Source organism: Mesocricetus auratus, unplaced genomic scaffold, assembly GCF_017639785.1.
Source record: "Mesocricetus auratus isolate SY011 unplaced genomic scaffold, BCM_Maur_2.0 Super-Scaffold_4256, whole genome shotgun sequence".
Lineage (NCBI taxonomy): Eukaryota > Metazoa > Chordata > Mammalia > Rodentia > Cricetidae > Mesocricetus > Mesocricetus auratus.
The window spans coordinates 45,391,687-45,412,544 of NW_024429182.1; the positions used below are offsets into that span (position 1 = coordinate 45,391,687).

The 20,858-nt window shown below is 39.6% G+C and overlaps 1 protein-coding gene across 7 annotated transcripts in view; it reads left to right on the forward strand.

Annotated features, from left to right (window-relative positions):
* Positions 1 to 1,097: 1,097 nt before the first annotated feature.
* Tle4 (TLE family member 4, transcriptional corepressor) overlaps positions 1,098 to 20,858 on the forward strand; it is a 133,633-nt gene continuing 113,872 nt past the window's right edge. For all 7 annotated transcript variants that reach the window (XM_013116700.3, XM_013116713.3, XM_005063783.4 and 4 more), the window contains exons 1-4: positions 1,098 to 1,253; positions 1,763 to 1,860; positions 2,931 to 2,994; positions 4,159 to 4,203. In XM_013116700.3, the coding sequence (XP_012972154.1) occupies positions 1,209 to 1,253; positions 1,763 to 1,860; positions 2,931 to 2,994; positions 4,159 to 4,203 (252 nt within the window). In that variant the 5' untranslated portion in view covers positions 1,098 to 1,208. The remainder of the gene's footprint in view (positions 1,254 to 1,762; positions 1,861 to 2,930; positions 2,995 to 4,158; positions 4,204 to 20,858) is intronic.

Genomic DNA, 20,858 nt, shown 5'->3' on the forward strand with positions numbered 1-20,858 from the left:
CTGCTTCTAAAGATGCAGCCAGGGCAGCAGCGACAGCAGCACCGCGGCTCGCCACCCCACGTTACTTTGATTGACAGCTGAACAAATGTTTCCGCGGTTCGAACGCTCGCGCTAGGGAACGGCGGCCAGGGCGAGGCTCCGCCCCGGGCGGGCCGCTGCGCCCCGCCCCCGTCAGCACCAATCCTTTGCACTCATTGGTCGGAACTACTGATCACGCCCTGCCCCCACGTGGGTACAACCTGGCCGTGCCCGCCCTCCTGGCTTGCCATTTGTCAGCAGTGAAATGATGGGCAGTAACACAGAACGGCGATTAATGTTCAGCCATCTCCGATTGGTTGGTGTGGCGCCCTCGCGCCGCGGGAGGGCGGAGCGCCTGGAGAGCGCCGCGGAGCGCGCGCGGGGATGGATGGAGATTGTAGTCAATCTGGCGGCATCCACGGCCACAGTAGCCTCGGCGACGACTACATCTCCCGGGATGCTCCACGGGTCCTCCGCGGATGGTCGTGAATATGTATCAGAATGTTAATGATTAGCTGCTGCTAAATTTGGTCAAAGAAGTCACCTACACAGAGCGCGTTGTTAGAGCCGTTCCGAGCGGGCGTTCGGCTGTTGGCTGCCTTCTTCCCCCTCTTACACACTCGTGTATTATTTTGAGGTGGTGTTCGCAGAGTTTGAAAGAGAATTTTAAAAAGCCGCAAGCGTTTCGCTCTTTTATTTTTATAATCCCCTTCAATTTGGGGCTAAAAAAACAGGAAGGAAGAAAAGGAAATGAAATGTGGTAAAAGAAGCTAAAAGGTGCCTTTTAAAAGATCGTTGCTGTGAAGTGAAAAATCTCCAGCGAACCCCCAAGCGCCGCGAGACCTCTTCCGAACCAAAGGAGTTTGCGCTCGCTCTCAGGGAAGAAGCGACCATTCATTCCGAGGAATAGCAGCCAATTAAAAGACAAATAAAAAAAGTTTGGAGTGGGGCGCGAGCGAGCGGGCGGGCGGCGCTCGGCGGGCGCGGGGCTCGGCGGGCGCAGGACGGACGCTGCCCGCCGCCCTCAGTGACGCCCGCGGGGAATGCGGAGCCGGCCGCCCGCGCCCAGCCGCCGCGCCTGCCTGCCGCCCGCGTCACGCGAGACCCGCAGGCCCGGGACGCCGCCGCGGGGCCCTCGAAGCGGATGAGCCGCGCGCCTCTGCCCGGCGCAGCCAACTAAAGCGGCGTGGATGATTCGCGACCTGAGCAAGATGTACCCGCAGACGCGCCACCCGGTGAGTCGCGCCGCGCCGCGCCCGCCGCCCTGTCCGCGGCCGGCCGCTCCGAGGGTGCGGGAGGCGAGCGACTTGTAGCCATTTTCTTATTGTTGTCTCTGAAGCCCCGGGAAGCCGCGCGCCGCCGCTCTCCGCCCGCGACGCTCTCCCGAGGGGGCGAGCCGGGCGGCGCGAGTCTGTGGGGTGGAGGGCGCGGGCGGCCGGGCGGCCGCAGGCCGGACTCCTCAGCTAGCTGTCGGCGGCCCGACGCCATGGCGCGGCTGCCCCCGACGGGCCACTTTCGATTCCGGGTAGGGAGGGATGGGCGCGCGGGGCCGGGGGTTCGGAGCTTGGGGGGGCCGCGGGGGTGGGGGCAGGCTGAGGGAGGCCGCCGGGAAGCACCCGGACCCCTGCGGGGGAGCGAGAGGCGGGAGCGGCGCGACGACCACCCCCCCCTCCATCACCGCCGCGGGCTGTCCTCCCCCCACCTGCGATGTGGGCTAATTAAATATTTTATTGTTGTTCTTTAGGCACCGCATCAGCCTGCTCAACCCTTCAAATTTACAATTTCCGAATCCTGTGATCGGATTAAGGAAGAGTTTCAGTTTTTACAGGCTCAGTACCACAGGTAACGATATTGACTTTAGCTGATCCTCCTGTTTGCTTAGCTCTTGTCTACCCCCCAACACACAAACACCACCCCCCTCGCCCCCCCCCCCCCAAAGGTATTACCATTTTTTCCTGTGGGCAGAAAAGGCAAGTCAGGGCCTCTTTTCCCTTCAGGCAGGTGTAAAGAAATTAAGCATTTTCATCTCCTGTAAACAGAAAAGGAAGCAGAACAATCGAAACAGAGAAGACTTGGAAAACGCTGAGGCCAAACTTTCGATATTGATTTATTGGGTCAGGAGAATGGAAGGTTGGGAAAAATCTGGGGCCTTTTGACTTCTTGGTTCTTTATTACTCTGTGCTTGATCCTTTCCTTCTGCCTTTCCTTGGCATAGCTTGAGAGCCCAGGGAAGCAAGCAGTGAGCCATTTCATTACTTTTATCAAAACAAACAACAAACAAAAAACCCCAAAATGCTTTCGTCTTCGAGGCTCATAGAGACTTGGAATGTTTTTGGAACATGTTTGTTTCATTGGTTCCTTAATGATGCAGAATTCTTACTGCATATATGCAAGAATCCAAACAAGCTGCTGGTCCAGATCAACACCCCTCACCTGCATGGTATTCAACTTATCTGTATTTTTTTGGAGGGGGAAAAAAGTGCATTATTCATAAGATTCTGATTTTCATTAATCTTGTAGAATAAAGGTAAAACCACTCCTGTGGCATTTTCGTGGACTTAGCTTTGCTTTTATAATTATTATGGATGTTTGTTTTCTTGTTTTAGTAAGTGAATTTAGTGAAGAATGTTCAATTCTGGATGAAGTTGCAGAATTAAACCGGCTAGAGGGTTTATTTGTTTCAAACATAAAGCCCTCTCTTTCCCAACCCCCACAGTTTATCCTTATTGAAAAGGCAAGACCAGGCTGGTTCTTGTCGCTCATTTCTCTCTCTTGCCTTTCGTTAGTAAAGTGCTGTTTCATATTGGTTTGACAATAGGAGGTGATGATTTAGAGGAAGGGATATGGATTTGGAGTTGAAGGATGTAAGTTAAGTTCTGCACTGTACTTAGATGATTTTATGTCTTGAATAGTCTGAAGCTGGAATGTGAGAAACTCGCCAGTGAGAAGACAGAGATGCAACGGCATTATGTCATGGTAAGAAAGCTGTGTCACAGATTCAAAGTGCTCATTAGCCTGGAATACTGAAAGCAAGAATATGTTTTAAATTGCTGGAGGCTGCAGGCAGGCTATATCACAGTGGCCCTGCCAGGGGTGTTGAGGTTGTGGGTATGTGTCCATTACCAACCTGTAATTCTAGGTTGTTATAACTTGGCTTTGACAACCAGCTTTGATTTAAATTTTCAAAAAGTTCAGTTGCATGGGGTATAATTTTCTTTGCTTTGTTTTTAACGGATTGAAAAAATGGGGGAAAACACTCATTTTTTGTTTAGTCACAAGCAAAATGTTTTTGTTAGTGGTTTTCTTTGTTGTTTTATTGCTACTGCTCCAATTGTAACGAGACAGTTTTTCTATATACTCTTAAAAGTAAATGTGTTTTCCTATCCAAGTCATTAATTAAAAGGCATAAAAGACACCAAACCCCTTTTCAGAAATTTTCTCATTCATTATGCTACTCTGTTTATATTTTTGTGTGTATGCTTTCAATTTCAATAGTGTTATTTTGGTTCTTAGGAGTGTTGATTTGAGCTGCCAGATTTTCTGTGCTGTAGTTAAACTCCCATTCAGACAAATCAAATCTATGTTTACAGAAGTATTATGAAGCATTTTTACGATTCAAAAGTATATTTTGTGTTGAAAGAACTTGCAGAGCTAGTCATTAATTAATTTTCTATCAAGTCTTCTGCTTTTCATGTGTGAGTAGCACACTAAAAGTAAATCCTGAACTCTGAGGTTTCAACAGTTCTTTCAAAACATCAGTCAGCATTTGTGTGAGATATTTTTGCTCTGCTTGGGAATTGAGTCATACGAAACCAAGTTTTCATCAGAATTTTCAATTCATTTGCTTATAATATTGGAAAGACAATTGGAAATGTTAAGAATGCTGAGTTTTAACATTAATTTTCTTGGTTTTCTGAGTTTTTCTATTGGGGTGTGTCTTAAGGTGGTTTCTAGTTTTTTTTTTTAAGATAGTTCTTGGGCGTTGTGTTCTTTTATTTATTGACCCAGATATTGTGGATATTTTGGTTAAGGTAAGGCCTTTGTGTTAGTTGCTTTGTTTTTGATGTACTTGGTCATTTTGAACAAACTAAAGAGATTATTTGAAAGGTACAGATTTAATTGCTTTTCCTTCTTTGACAGTATTATGAAATGTCCTATGGGTTGAACATAGAAATGCACAAGCAGGTAAGTTATTTCTTTATAATCATTTTAAGAATCAGTAATACTCATGTACTTTGAAAAGAAAATGATCTACTTTGTGTGTTTTCTGTTTTACAAAATAGACAATTCTATAGATAGAATTCATCATATCTATCTTTATTTTAAAAGACTGGGGATGAATGAAGTCAGTTTTTCGAATGTGATTCCTCATGTTCCATAGTATCCTAACTTTTAATAGTTTAAAATGTTACTCTGATTTAAGAGTACATATTAAACTTTGCTACACTTTCAAAAGTCATAGGCAGAATTAAAAATGTGTATTTTCTTTTTTTAAAGAGTTGCTTTACGTATTTCAGGCATCAAAAATCAGTCTTATGAAAGAACTTTCCTTGGAAAATATTAATAAAATTGTAAATTGTGTGAAGCCTTCATTGGTTCACTATGAAAGAATAGAGAATGAGTGAGCTGGGAGGATCAAAATGAAATCTACAGAGCTATAAAAGAAATTGATGTAAAATCCTTGTACTAGTCCCCAGAGGCTACTTAGTTGGGTCTTACCAGGAACTCTAGCTTCGACTTCCAAAATTTGTACAGAGTAAATGAACCTGATAGGAGGATGTGATTAATGTTTAACCCTGGGTCTTGAAATCTAGTAATTAGTTTGGGGTTGCAGGGGAAGAAAGCACTGATAGGTATATATGATTACTACAGCTACTACAGGCTTTTGTTTTATTGTTACTTTTTAAATTTTTTTTGGTAAGAGACCAAATGAAATGATTTGTGTGTAGCTGTATGTAAAATACTGCTTGGCAATGGTAATTCAGGAAGCATTCTCTGAAGTCAATCTCTTCATGCAGGACTTCAGGACTTGTCAGTCATTTTAGAATAGAGAGATGTATATTTGCCTGCTGAGAAAGAGGTGATAGACAACTTTTTGCTTTTCATGTCTTGCTTACTTGTGGTCAGGGTGTAGTGCGTGTTGTACGTACTTTCTGAGATTAAAAAGAATGAGATGTCCTGTCATCAGCTGTAGGAATTCTTTTTGACAGTTGTTTACCACATAGCCAGAATGTACCTATATTAGTAGTTCCTTAAAAGACAACTCATAGACAGTAAGGGCAATCTGACAGTATATGGAAAAATAAAGTTGCAAAAAATTGCAACATTATTTACATTGAAGACTTTATTTCAAGTTCTGTTTTACCCTATGCTATTTGGTTATGCTAATATTAGCATATTATATGCGCTGTATACTAATATGTATGTGTTGTTGATTGAATGTCACATATTTAAATTTTTATTTTAGGATCTTTACTGTTTCTGTTTAAATTAATAATACAAATACTGCCTGAGCAAAATGTATCCAGTTTATGGGTGGATTCCCTTTAGCTCTACCTCACAGGAATACAATTACCTGCTTACATAGTTTGGGTATTTTGTGATTTTTGTATACTCTCCCCAAATTAGTTTTTCTTTAAAGAATAGACTAGATTAATGCCCCTTTTCTGTACTTTGCCTTACTCTAACCGTTTAGTTTCTGGATATCCGTGTGCTATCTATACCTATGCCATATAACTATGTGTTTCTTATTTTGGTGTTGGTAGTATATGTGAGATCCCTTAATTTTATACATTTTATATGACTATAAATTTTGTCATCTTCCTGTCCAGCTGGCCTCAAATGCCATCCATTTAAAATTGAGAAGAGTACGCTTTGCCTTTTCCCCCTTCTTGCTTTTGAATTCAATCATATCAAGAATCCCCAGGGCAGTTTATCACATTATGAAATACAGACAGCCCTGCAAACCACCTACTTATTATATTTTCTTTCTTTTTCCCCCTTAAGCACAGAGGCATATCTGTCTTTATTTGTTTTCCTAGGCAGACAGCCTTAGTTTCTCTTAGCCTCTCTTCCAGATGTACCCGCTGGATACCCTTGTAATGGAAAGCAGCAATAATGCAAGGAAGTTGCCCTGAGGCATAATTGGTCCTATTTCTCAAGATCGGTTTAGGCTTATTCACTTATTAGATTTGTGTCTCAAGGGTTCAAGAGTAGGAGTCCCAGGAGGCCTCAGAAGTACCCTAGTAATTGGTGGCCCCGATATTTGAAACCTTTGTGAATATTTTTTTTGTTGTTGTTAATATTCCTGTGTTCCTATTCATCTTGGCAACAGCTAGGCGCAGAGAATATTTTTAGGGAAATTTTTCACTGGGACAGAAAATGAAGGTTTTGAAGGAGCACAAATCTGTGACTTACCAAATGATTACAAGGATGCTCGTAGGAAGCAATGGTAAATAGGGAGGGTCCCCATTCTCCCCCTCCTGTTTGGTGATGCTCATCATCAGTTGCCCTGGGTTGATTCTGGTGGAGAACCATAAAATGAAACCTATGGGGAATTTGTCATTCTGAAATGAAAGCTAATGTAATTAGTACCAATTAAAGTACATTTAGTAAATTGGATTTAATCTTAATTAAGCCTGCGTAATGTTGCCAATTTTTAACAATTATGTTTGAGAACATAATTAATTTAAATTTTGGTAACTGAGTAAATAGCATTAGTCTGGTAAAATTAGTGGATTTTTTTTTTAAAGGGGAACTCAGTGACATGACATGGAATTGGAGCATAAAATATGAATGTAATTTTTGGTAATCTTTAGTAGAATTAATACAGCTGAACAGATGAAGCTGGGAAAAACACCCAGAAAAGTTCAAGTGGAGTGTTGTAGGCCACAAGGGGAATTAATACTTTTCCATTGTCTCAGTTTTAGTGTGAAAAATGGGGTTGATAATTAGGACCTGGTTAGAAATGACTTTCATTGTGATTTCTTCAAAATGGAGTTTTTTAAAAATGAAAGAAGGTTGTTTCTTTGAGAATTTGCCTGTCTGCAGGGGTTTGTTTTTTGCTTTAGATAGCATAGTTGGTCCAGGGTTCTTATTGCTTTCTTCTGCTACTTTTTTATATAGTATGGCTTTGGTTGGGGGTCAGAACCTTGGACATATAGGATGGTTTGTGCATTTGATTCCACCATTAGATGCTGCTTGTTTGAATCATTTGCCTGTAATGCTATAACTGAAGAATTCCTTTCTAATGGAATCAGACTCTGTTGCCACTCTGAAATGTGAATATTGGATGTAGATTAGGAGCCATTGATGTTTAAATTCAACCTGTAGAAATGAAATAGGTGAACATGCTGTGTTGTGAAAGGGGGTGGGGGAATAAGAATCACAATTTCCTCAGTGTTTTATAATTTGAAGATCTCCTTTAAAATTTTTTGCTTAGTACTTGAATTTTAAAAATCATCAGAGAACCTTTGGAATCTGACACCTAAAATCTAAGTGTTTGTCATGTGTGCATATTCTTGCGTGTAATTTTTTCCTCCTTAAAGCAACAAAAGTCTTATTTCTTTCCAAGCCATGCAAATTTCATTACAGGACTTGGGCCACAAGCATTTGAGTGCTGCTAAAATATTAATTGAATAGAAATGAAAGGCCTTGCCAACTGATAGGATATCATAATCATAGCCTCTTTGGTCAATGGTAAATGATGATAAATGACATTAGGAACCTTTTAGCAAACTGTAATAACTACAAGGAGGGAAGCAGTATGGATTTGCATTATATCTGATACCCTCTAGTACCAAGTGGATTGCCAATACTGCTTGTTTAGCATTTTCTAAGGGCAATAGGATATTGATTTCTGACTTACAAGGAACAGCTCTATTTTCACCATTGAAAAGTATTGCAGGTTGTTAAGAAGAAATTGACTTGAAGAGGCCGACTGCTGCCCATCATGGAGCAAATAAAGCAAAACTGCCGAAGCATGGTGGAGCAGCGAGACGGGCCCTCAGCAATTTGTTGCTATTAATTTACCATGCTCGACAGCAAATCAATCGGCATCTACTTCATCTGCTGGAGAAAATGCTGTCCAGGGCAGATAAAAGGCTCCGCATGGTACAGAGAATAGACTGGCTTGGCCAAAAGGAGGCTGCAGTTAATGTGTAAATAAGTGAAATCAAGGCCACTGTTGCAGAGGAAGCAGTTGTTAATTAGGTTGGTGCTTTTTAGTGAACTATTTCAGAAAGCAGCCTAAGATTTGGAGAATAAGGAGAGATTTAGTGAAGTTGAAATAATATATGACTGACTTGACATTCCAGCCTTGAGTGCACTTGATTCTAGGATGCAGTCAATTTATTTTGGGACAGTGCTAGCAGTAGAAGTCAGTTTATTTAAAGTTCTGTTCAGAGAAGATTTCTCAAGATAACTTTGTGGGGGTATTACCAACTTCTTATATATCTTCTATATGTTTTGGTTTGAAAGAATGCTTGGAGAAGCAGGTGTCTGAATATGTAGATAAAAGTTAAATTTTTAAATTGTGGCTTTTGTGAATGAGTATGTTAAATTCTTACATATGTGTAAAAGGGAAGCATTATCAAAAGTGAGGTATTTTATTCAAAAATAAATAATAAACCAATGAAAAATTTGCTTACAGAACTTTCTGTTTTACACCCACTACAAAATAATCTAGAATGTCTGAGCAAGGCTTGATATTACTGGGCTGGGAGATTTTAAAGAGGTATGAAAGTTGTGAGTTCGAGGCTGGGCTGGACCGACAGCCTCCAGAACAATACAGAAAAACCCTGTCTCGTAAAAACCAAAAAAAAAAAAAAAAAAAAAAAAAAAGGTATGAAAGTGAAATTTTGATGCTTGTGCATAAACTCCAGGGGAAAGGAAGAGAATAGGAGCTCAAGTTTGTTCTTGTTTTAAGATTACTGATCACTGATAGTGTTTTGTAATAATATTACTGGTCTAGAGGTTTTTGGTTGTGTTTTTTCTTTTAATTACCTTTTTGATTTGGATGTTTTGGGGTAGGGACCAACTTTACTCCTAAATGTATGTAAATTTAAAATTATTTTTTACCCAAATTGCCTGAGGATCTAGCATTGTGGTCATTAATACCAGGTGGCAGCTTCTTAGGCAAGATCCCATAAACTGTTTTTGCTCAGCAAGAGGATCCAGAAGGTGAAATTTAACAACTCACAAGGGTGTGTATATATGTTAAGGGGGCTATTTTCTGAATCTGTGGATTCCTCCTTTTTTTAAAATTTTTTTTATGTTAGATTATTTTGGTTTTGAGGCACCATTAGGAAAATAATCTGTAGTTTGTTTTTTATTGTTCTTTTTTTTTTCTCACCTTAAGTAGTGATTGTGGGGGTGGAATTAAGAGCTTCCTTCCAATGGAAGTGAACATTTATTATATATCTGGCATTGGCTTGCCAAAGATCTGGGCATACTGCCAAAATTCTTTAATTCCTATAAAGATCCTAAGAAAAGGATTATGTCCAATCAAAGGGTGATTAAGCAGGGTCAGATCTGCACATGGTGATATAGTAATAGGTGGTAGGTTGGAATGATTGCCTGGGAGGCTGCCCTTTAGGAAATGAATTGGCCATGAGTTAGGTTCAGGCCCAAGCTCATTGCTGGAATGGAGACTCTCCTGGCTGCTAGAATAGTCTTTGATTTTGTTCTTGAGTCCCTGAACTTTTTATTTCCATTCAGAACCCCTTGAAGAGTCTATGCAGCTGCATGACGGCCAAGGTTGAAACTATTGAGGATGAGGTGCTCTGTCCAGCAGGCTGCCTCAGTTGGTGAGAGGTCCTGGGTAGCCTTCCCCTGGTCTCCCACTTGTCAGCAAGGGGAGCTACTTGCTGTTTCTTGTAAGGAAGTTTTGTCTTCTCTCCAGGCAGCCTGTTTCTTGTTTATTTACGAAGGGTTCTTCTGTTTAATTTATCTTTTCCTGTGGCTTCTTAGACTGTCTGAAGACAAGGGGACTGTTTGTTAATCATCACCTTGGGGTTTTTTAAGGGGGAAACTGGGAGAGGAAAATGTGATGTTTTGTGGCCTCTTTGTTGTTCAGAAAGAGGTTCTTAGATGCAGGAAATCACACACAACTCAAACTTTTAAATGAAGGCAGATGTTTTGCTTTTCCTGTTGAATTTCTTTGTAACATTCAAAGGCATATTTCTTACTGCCCCTCAATCTCTGCTTCCTATTGTTTATTTTACTTATCATTTTGATTGGGAAATTTGCTTGCATTTAGGCAGTGTAGCTCTGAGCTGTGTTGGAATAATGATCTAGAAAAGAATGAACTGCATCTTAGATATTTCTTCAGTCTCAGTGAAGACTCAATGCTACATTTTTCATTTACTTTTCCTAGAAGCTTAACTTTTTTTCTTTGTCCTACAGAACAGCTAAAGGGAATTGGTAATTATACATTAACCATTTGTTCTTTTGTATTTGCTTTTAATGGGAAACTTTTATTGCCTTTCATATATGATAGCCCGGGTTCTGACTTCAGTATAATAATGCTTTTCCTGGCTAGAGAGGGAAAAAGAGGTGTGATTTCCAAAAGGTACTTTCCTTTGTCATTCTTCATAACATCTTTTAAAAAATTCTAGAGGCAGAAGCACACAAATTTTCATCATTTTCAGGTCAGTCTTTTCTACATAGTGAATTTTAGGCCAGACTGGGCTACATAGTGGGGCACTGACTCAAAATAAAAAATAAAATAAAAGTGGGCTAGAGGATGACACAGTGGTTCAGAGAACATACTGTTCTTGCAGAGGACTGGAGTTCTTTGCTCAGCACCCACATCAAGCAGCTCACAACTGCCTGTAACTCCAGCTCCAGGGGATATGACCCCATTTTCTGGCCTTTGGTTATCTGCACTTCTGTTGTCTGTGCACACACATGCACACACATACACAATTGAAATTTTTTTAAAAAATGGGGGAAAAAGAAACTTTACCCCATTCTGGTAATGGAGACCTGCTAATGGCCATATACAGGCTAAGTTTTCATTTCTGTGAACAGGGCTGTTAGAAACAAGCAGGAGACAACACAGTTAGACATGGACACTGATTTACACTGATGACACAGTGTAAGGTTACACAGCTTGTAAGGTTTAGGACTTGTTCAAAGTCTGTACATTGAAGACAGTTTATGAAATTATTAGACTAAGGGGGAAGGCCTTAGAAGTTTCAGCCAAATGAAAGATAGAGCTGTTTTGACTTTGACTTAGAAACAGCTGTCAGTGGGAGTTGCTTTCTGTCTATAAATAGGGATTTAGCTGGTCTTCGTCACCACAAATCTATATACCCCCTCTGTTTTCATTGGAATTGACCCACAGCACTGATGCTAGGCTCTTGCTATTTCTATATCATAGAGCCAATACTTATCTTTAGAGAACTGTAGTGTGTAACCTGTACTTCATCCAGGGGGACAGATGGACACAGTATAGATTTTCTTAGCTGGTTTGTCAAAGAAGCAGAATGGTAAAACTTCAGGACACCCTTTAGGTATTCTGTCCTCTAGGAGATGGGTTATCTTGTCATCTTTAGGGATTATTTTTGCTCATAAATACACAAGTATTTGTGTTCTGTAGGGATCTGCATCTCAGAACAAAGGCATAACTTCTCTCCATCCAGCATTTGTAACGAGTATTTCCCTGTCCTGCCTGCTCCCAAATAATGACATGGAGGCTTTTTATTATTTATGAAAGCTTGGCCTATAGCTAAGGCTTGTTCCTAACTAACTCTTATGACTTAGATTAACCATTTTATATTAATCTACATTCTGCCACATGGCACATGACTGTTACCTTTGCACATCCTGCTTACTGTGCCTCCCTTCTCTCTGCTCTGAAGTTCCACCTATACCTCCTTAGCTATTGGCTGCTCAGTTTTTTATTATACCAATCACAGCGATATTTTTTCACATAGTGTACAACTATCCCACCAGAAGCTTTGACTGGCTGCAAGGCATTCAGAACTCTGCAGGGGAATGATTCTTTGACTCTTCTGCTTGTTTCTTTTCAGACAGGGTCTCTCTCACTGTGTAGCCTAGACCACACTTGAATTCTTAATCCCCTAGGCTCAGGCTTCTGAATGGTGAGGTTATAGGTGTGAACCTTCACACGTTTTATTCTTATTTTTCAACTCCATATTCTGCTTCTGAAGGTCTGTAGGTTCTTTTAGTTGCAGATCTTAGAAGGCCTGGAAAGAATAGTGCTGTTAGAAATTAAAAACACTAGTACTGTGAGGGACCTTTTTTTTCAGAGAGATTAACACATCTTACATGTTCACCTCAGTCTTCCTGATGTTCCCATAAAGCAGGTAGCAAGCTTGGGTCTCTTTATTTAAGTAGCTTCTGTCAGTAATGTGCCCTACAGTTTGCCAAGCAGTGTCATTCCTCTGGCCTCCTTTAACGGATGACACTAAAGCTTAAGGGCTTAAGAGACTAGCCTAGTGTGACAGTCAGGAAGGATCAGCGCATGGGTGGGGATACCAGAGTTCAGAAAGGTCAGTGAATAGGCCTGAGGTCATACAGGAGAGCTGGTGGCTGAAGGGGAAATAGAAACTTTCTGAACTTCCTTTCTAGAGTTCTCATTATTGGCCATACCATTTTCAAATAAGTAATATGCTCATTTCTGTGGTGTTCTTGGCTTTCTGCAACAAGAGAAGTAAGATACTGCAGGTGGCAGCCCGTGAGTCTTACACTGTGGTCTTTAGTGAGAGATCTGATCTGTGTGCTGGTGCCTGAAGTTAACTGTTCCCCCTTCCCTCCACCCTTCAGTGTCAGTGCCCTGCCCAGGAGTCTGGGATCAGCAAATTGAAATCTAAAGCTAAGATCCACTTTTAGCAAAGTGTTTAATCAAACTGGCTGCTCCCTCATCCCTGAGCCATGCCACACAAACAGGCTGTTCTAGGCACACACTTGTTTATTACCTGTTTCCCCTTCCCAGCTACCATGGAAGCTCCGCTTTTAGTATTGCATTCTGTAGCACACCTGATACTGAAGTGTGCTGGTGCTCAGTATGGAATAGTTGGCGAAGGAGAGAACACTTGGATTTGGATAGTAGATAAGTGACTGTGCAATTAGTATTTTTTTCAGGGTATATTTGGGTTGCAGGATAGACAACCAGTGCCGAACTTACTAGTGAAGTTTGTAGGAAAATGATATGTACAAAGAGGAAGTGCAAACAGCTGAACTTGGGGTGCAGGAATAGGAACAGTTGTATTTACAGTAGAATAGGTGTATTTTGGTGTGTTCAGTGTTTTAAAGTTGAAAACAGGAATAATGTCTAACTGAATTTAAAATTTAGTTTGAGCACCATTCTTACTAGTCAGTATATATTTGAAGAGTTCTATTAACAACTCTGTGTACATGTGGCTTGAATGTGTATTGATCTTAAATGTACTGTGGTGTGTATGACTAACTTTCAAGTCTTTTAGTTCTTTTAGAGGACTGGGAGATGACCATAGTTGTAGTGAGATGGTATAGTGTTGTTGAAAGAGTAATAATTTTAATAGTAAGCAAGTTTCCATAATTTATTGTGCAGGTGATCTTTAGTTCTTTTCCTGATAACCTTTTGCAATTATAGCATTAGTATTACTAATTTCAACTTTAGAACATGTGAAAAGTCAGAGATGTATGAAGAGTTTAAGTAACTGAAATAGGATCCACCAGCCATTTTGCTTTGGTTCTGGAGATGTAACTGAGGCTTTGCGTATTGTAGACAAGTACTCTGCAACAGCTACCCTCAGCACAGAAAGTTTCTTATAACATTTTCTGTTAGAGTTTTAAATTCATAGTTGCTTGTTAGTCCAAGAAATGTATGTTTATATAGTACTTCATATTTTTCAAGATGCTTTTTCCATCTCTCCTTTAAGCCTCATTAGTGACAAAACTATCACCATCTTGCCCATGAGTAAACTAAAACACAGATGTTAAGTAACAAAGTTCCACAGTTAGTAAGTAGGTGGTTCATTTTAATTCTCTTAGAATCAGTTTTCAGGCTAAAGTAATGTTCATGTAGACTTAGAGCAGCTATTGTTAAATATGTAGACTAAAATGTACAAGAGCTGATTTAAAGTGACTAGGTTTTGTATTTTTTCTTTGGTGTTACTGTTTTGATTTCAAAATTGTGTGAATTACGATGTGATTTGTAATAATTTCTTCCTAGGATAAATGTGTAAAGGAAACAAAGGAGTTTATTATCAGTTGTATAACTAGCCCTTGCAATTACTTCTGAAGTCAGTGTAGATGTCCCTAGGTGAGGTTTATCTCATGGCACTTGGGGGAGGGTGTAGCTGGCAGTGAGCTGGACCGCTCATATGCTTGGAGATTTTGTGCCTGGTTCCATTAGGAATTTTTACTTAGGAAAGGTTTGGACTATTCAGCTTGGTTAAGAATGAGTTTATCATTTTAAGCGAATTACTTAATGGTGAATAAAATAATAGAGAAACATGTTTAATGTTGGCTTTAGGATTCATGAAGTTAGTAAAATTAACTTCTTTCATCAACATTATAAAGCCTAAAAAAGGAAGAATGTGCTTTATTTATTGCCATGCCCCTGGAATGTTAAAATAACACCTGGAACCCAGCAAAGGAAACAAATGAGTGTATGATGGAATAGCTAAGAGAATGACTTAAATTTTTACTTTTTCCTGTATATTCCACAGCACCCCTCAGAATGAGTATCAGCTACCCATGTTTTCTTTGTTTTGAGCTCTTAGGGAAAATTTAACCTTTACGATAAACAAAAAGGCCTCAGATAGCCAATGAGAGATTAGAGTGTGTTATCCTAGTTTTGTCAGAAGTCTCTGAGCCTGGTGACTGGTAGTTAAAAATGTAGCATTTGCTTACTTAATATGCAAGGCTTGGGATCCAGTTCTTATTACCACAAACAAAGTGAAAGAAAGGGTAGAATTGGTTGATTAAATCTATTATTCATTTTTTCGTTTTAAAATCTATTTTATGTGTGTGTTTTGCCTGCATGTTTGTCTGTGCACCATGTGCATGAAGTACCCACAGAGGTGATGAGGGTGTCATATCCCTTAGAACTGGAGTTCCAGATGGTTTTGAGCTACCACGTGGGTTCTAGGAATTGGATCTGGGTGATGTAGAATGTCCTTCTGTATGTTGTGAATATGTGTTGTTTCATTGGTTGATAAATAAAGCTGATTTGGCCAGTGGCCATGCAGATTATAGCTATGAAGGAAATCCATACAGTTACAGAAAAAAGAAGGCGGGTTGGGGAACCTCATGGTAAAATATACAGTAATGGAAATGGGTTAGTATAATTGTTAGAGCTAGTCAGTAATATGCCTGAGCCACTGGTCAAACAATTACAATTAATATTAAGCCTTAAAATGATTATTTGGGAACTGACAGGTAGGGTGAGAAACCTCCAACTTCATCTGGGTCCTCTAGAAGAGCATCCAGTGCTCTTAATTACTAAGCCACTATGTTATTTTTTAACTCTGTATTGTATGATGCCTTTTCAGAAAGTTAAGGTTTAAGATAATATTAAGTAAGAGGAAATACAATTGTTTTTATTTGCTTGTGCTTTTGTCGGAACAATGTTAGGATATTATATACAGTTCTAATAATTATTTGTTGCCAGTGATTCATGATCTAGAACCATTTACTATGCTATGGACTATTTTGTTTAAACTTTATTGAACAGTTATGGCCACATCATAACAATCCTTTTGCTAAGACAACAGTTCTATATAGAGTGACTACGTTACAGTTAGAGTGATTTTCATTGTGCATCACTGATCGTAAGTCCAGGTTGACTGAATACCTTCATGGGTACTAGGATATAGCAATTTATTCTGATGTCTTAGTTTAGTTCTCCCCTTTTTGAGGAATGGGTCATGTTATTCTCCTTGCACTTGAAACCAAGATAATAAGAGATGTGAAGTTGGTAGGTTGCGGGATTAGTATTTACGTCCTAGAAATCTGACTTCAGTGCTCAACTCTGAATCACCAGCAATACCTGCATCTTCAGTTGAAACCCCCCTTCCCCATCCCCAGCGCTGTACCTGGTAGACTGCTGTTATGTTCATATACAACTAGCTTGAATATTACAAGTGGTAGATAATCTGATGAGGGTCTTTCTTTGTCTACTTTTGCAAGCAAGTGTGCTGAGTTAGTGGGTCTACCTTTTTTTCTTTCCCTCTCTCCCTCTCTCCCTCTCTCCCTCTCTCCCTCCCTCCTCCCTCCCTCCCTCCCTCCCTCCCTCCCTCCCTCCCTCCCTCCCTCCCTCCTTTCTTTCTTTCAAGATTCTGTAGCTGGTTTTTTGATTTCTAACAAAAGAAAGCATAGTGCCAGCAGCATCCTTTTTTTTTGTCCCCCTTTTTCTTTTAAACACATGAGAATGACTAGATGATTGCAGAACTTTTGAGTCTCTATCTGGAGTGAGGATGGGATGGGATTCTTGGCACTTAGATGATAATTTTATGTCCTGACCTCCAAGGGAGTGTTTGCTGATTGGAGAGAAAACTGGGACTCAACAAAAAAATCCAGGAGCTCCAACTCCATAGCAGGAGTTCCAAACCAATGACTTTCTCCAGGAGACATTTGGTGGTACCCGATGCTACTTGAGGTTGCTACAATTTAGTGGTACCACTGACTCCTCATTGGTGGAGACTGGATACTGCTAAGTGTCATGCAGTACATATGACAGTCCCTATGACAAAGAGTATCCACACTAAAATTTCAGTAGTATGAGGGTGAAGAAATAGCTCCAGAGAGTGAAGTATTAGTTCTGGTGCATTTTTATGTTTGGGCATATGATTTCTCTGAGTAAGAGATAGGCCAAGAGTCAGCCTTGACTGATTAGTGAAGAGTTCTTCAAACTCTACTTGTCTTGAGTCTTTTTCTCCTCCCTATCCCATGGTGCTAAACACAGTGGAGTTGATGGGAGTTTTATCAGTTTTGAATGGAGACATTATATTATATGATCTTTTTGTAATCATTGTTTTCCTAAAGAAAGGAAGGTAATAAAATCCTTTCAAGAGTAGAGACCTTTTACACTTCAGCTTCTTGTTGGATTCTTGATTTCTACCCAAAACATCCAGATGATCATTATGTTGCTGTTATGCAAGATGGAATGTTTTTTCATTGATAATACTGGATGGTCGTATTATGTGAGGCCCTTCGAAGGCACTAGAATTATCATTACCTTTTTCTAGGTAAATTTTCAGAAAGATTGATTTTTTTTTCAGTCATCTCAGCAAGTCTCCTGAGATGCCAGCCTGGGTAGTACCAAGATAAATATTGTAAATTGGGTCAGCTGATTAACCAATAGACCCCTTTGCTTGGTTTGCCCTAGGAGAGGGATCAGGACACATCTTGCTGCAAAATAGCTTTTCTGTTTTTTCATGTATGTTCTGCTTAGGGCAAAATACATTGTAGTTGACTTTATCCAGTTCTAATGAAATGAAATGAAATCCTGAGTTTTCTCTATAAATAGTTAAATCTAAAACATGGTGAATGTTTCTTTATTAGTGATTGGTGGAAGAGGTCCAGCCCATTGTGGGTGGTGCCAGCCTTGGGCTGGTGATCTGGGTTCTATAAGGAAGCAGGCTGGACAAGCCATGTTAAACAAGCCAGTAAGTAGCGTCCTTCTGTGGCTTCTGCATCAGCTCCTGTTTCTGCCCTGCTTGCCTTCTTACCCTCCCTGCTCTGATGATAAACTGCTGTGTGGAACTGTGAGTGAAATGAACCCTTTCCTCTCTAAGTTGCCTTTGGTCATGGTGTTTCATCATAGCAATAGTAACTGTAACTAAGACACATAATCAGTGAACTCCTGAGGTGTCGCCCCACCCTCCACAGGGTATCTCTATGTATCCTTAGTTGTCCTGGAACTTCCTCTGTAGACCAGGCTGGCCTCCAACTCAGATATCCATTGTGCTGTGAATTTGGGAGACTTAAATTACACTTGACCTAAAATGGCCAGTAAAAAGTAACCATTTCACAGCTACTCCATTGTTTTTACTTTTTTTTTTTTTTGGTGGAAGTAGGGGTATTGGCTTATTTAGGCTTCTTGATGGAGAAGTTGTGGTCTAAAATTTTCAAAATACCTTAAGTAAAAAGACCTATTCTAGGTTGTATATAGAATGAACACTGAAGTTCTAACAGGAATGGTAAATTTGGATAGAGCTGGGTCAGACATAGCACATTTCTGTATAACACCCTCATTTCCAAATGCTTGATCTAGCTGGTCTGTTAAGGTTCTGCTTTTAACCATCTAGAAATGGAGTGGATAGAATTTTTTATTACTGTAAGAAAGTTTGAAGGATTTTTGTTTGTTTCAGTTGGGGATGTGTACTTTTCAGTCTGCTGCTTTCTTTGGTATATGACATTCCTTACTTTGATTATTTCCTTTTTATTTATTTGAGGTTCACTGCTATTTACATGTGACTGCACATCCTCCTGGATACCTCAAAACTTCTCAATACTTAAAATACATAACACAATGTATTGACTGTATAGATAGTTGCTATATTGTATTGCTTAGGGAATACTCAGGAACTATCTTTATAAATTGACATAGTTAGCTTCTTAAATTCAAGTGTCTAGGATTGAATTTGTAAAAGTTAAGATTGTAACTTACAAGCAGGAAAAAAAAAACTAGCTTTGTAGGATTACATTATTCCTTGGTTAGAAGAGTGGTTTGGTAAGAGATTGTAGTCCTGGGTACATCAAAGATATGATGGCTTTTATATTTTTATTGAACAACAGTTACTTAGCCTCATACTGCCACTTAGATGGTGCTTTGAGAACTGTAGAGTTATAGGAGGCAAGAAGGCTTGCCTCAGAAAATTCTATCTTTTCTCTTAGATCAGTGTAAACAATACAGTGGAGACACTTGTGATAGAAAATGAAAAGGCCATCTTTCTGGTTTTGGGACTATTAGGGTCCTGTTATGGAAGGTGGTAGATGAATTTCAAGGAGCGAAGACCTCATAGGCAGAGAGACCACAATGGGAAAGATTCTAAGTAGGAACCAGAAAATTGGGCATTTCCAATGTAGACAAGAGAGTAGTAGAAGTTGGTTTAGGATGCGTTTATTATTGAAAGCCTCATATGCTATAAAGAGTGCTTGGACTGTTGAAAGAAACAAAGAGACAGTCACATGAAAACCAGGGATCACATCTATTTTGTTGGTATGTTCTTCCTGCACCCAACTTAGGGTTTAAGAGCAAACATCAGTAAATGTTGATTGTAGCTATGTGACTAGAGAGACAACACTGAGGAGGTTGGGTTGTTAGAGGAGCAGTAGTAGGACGAGAAAGGAGGGAACCATGTAGTATAGTAATTTGGTTTTGGTAGTACTTTGCATAAAGACCCAAGACACTGTCCTCTACTAGGTGGGAAAACATGTGACATTAGCAGAGAGATATTGAATGAGGGAAAAACTGGAGTCAGCTGTATTGCAGTATGAGTGCCTAGGAAGGTGTGAAAGGAAGGGGTGGAGAGAAAGGAAGAGTTTTGTGTTTTCATTTCTCCTAGTGCTGAGTCTGCTCTTATCTAGACTTCTAGGATTCTACTGTTAGTGCTTGTATTCTATAACCAGAATCACAAGAGTGTTAGCTAGGCAATCCTTTGTGGACAGTGGTTTGGAAAATATTTCCTTTTAAGGAAAGCATTTGGCTATTGAGTGACTTCACAAGTTTCTGGGAATCATTTTTTTGGTGATTGTTGCCATAATTATATGATAGAATGAATTTTAAGTAATTTCAGTTTTAATTTTTTCCTCTTTAGAGAGATTCTGAACATTAATGTAGGTGTAAAACCCTATAAATTCTTTATCAGTCATTGAAATTTAAATTATTCTTGTATTTCTCATGTTTTTTGTTCTAATTCTTATATCCTTTGACTAACAATCCTGGATAGGTGAGTGATTCCTTTTTGTGCTGTGAAGTTTTTAGTAAATATGAAACTGAGTCTAAATTCACTTGCAGAACTACTGTGTTTCAAAAGAAGTATTATATCTGTTTTTTATTAGTTCCTGATGAGCTAAACACAGAAATTATGAAAAGCACAAATTATTTGTGTCTGTTTAACCTCTCCCCTCAATATGGGGCATGCATTATATTTTAAAGTATTATTGTACACTTTGATAGTTATTAAACTTAAGCTTCTATAGTTGAGTGAGAATAGCAGTAATACTAAGAAAAGTTGAATACACATGAAATTAGGAAATTCATAGAGAATTTTTTGGTAAACCAAAATATTGCTTGGTGGATGAAGCCACAGATCTGTTCAAAGGGGAGTAGGGTGTGGTTTTACTGCTCTTGTCATATAGTCTGTTGTAACTGTCAGAAACGTACGTTGCTTTATGGGGTGTGGATGTCTTCTCCAAATCTGACCACAGCTTTAAATTTCTTTCAACATCACATAGAGCTAGTGTTAATTTTGAGCCAATTGAATGTAATGACATAATCGTCAGCAATGATGGTAGAAATGTTTTCCTGTGTGTGCTCATTATGGGCTCTATCCTTCTGGATGCTTTCTCCAAATACAGTAATGGCTTTGTTCTTTTCAGCCTAAGTTAGATTGAGTTCTTTAAAGATAGGGCTTAGATTCTTTCTTTTCGCTATAGAAAGTAATATTAAAGGAAATTGTATATTAACAGAATTTCAACAAGCTAGTGAAGGTACTGTGGGCCAGGCAAAAGCCCAAGACTGGGACTGTGCAATCTCCCTCTATTCACTGACTGATGAGGTTATGTCTTTTGGTGAATTCACCAGTCAGGTTTCAGACATGAATACCTAAAATAAGTAGTGTGTTTTCATTTCATTTTAAAGTGTCAAGAAGTGTATCATT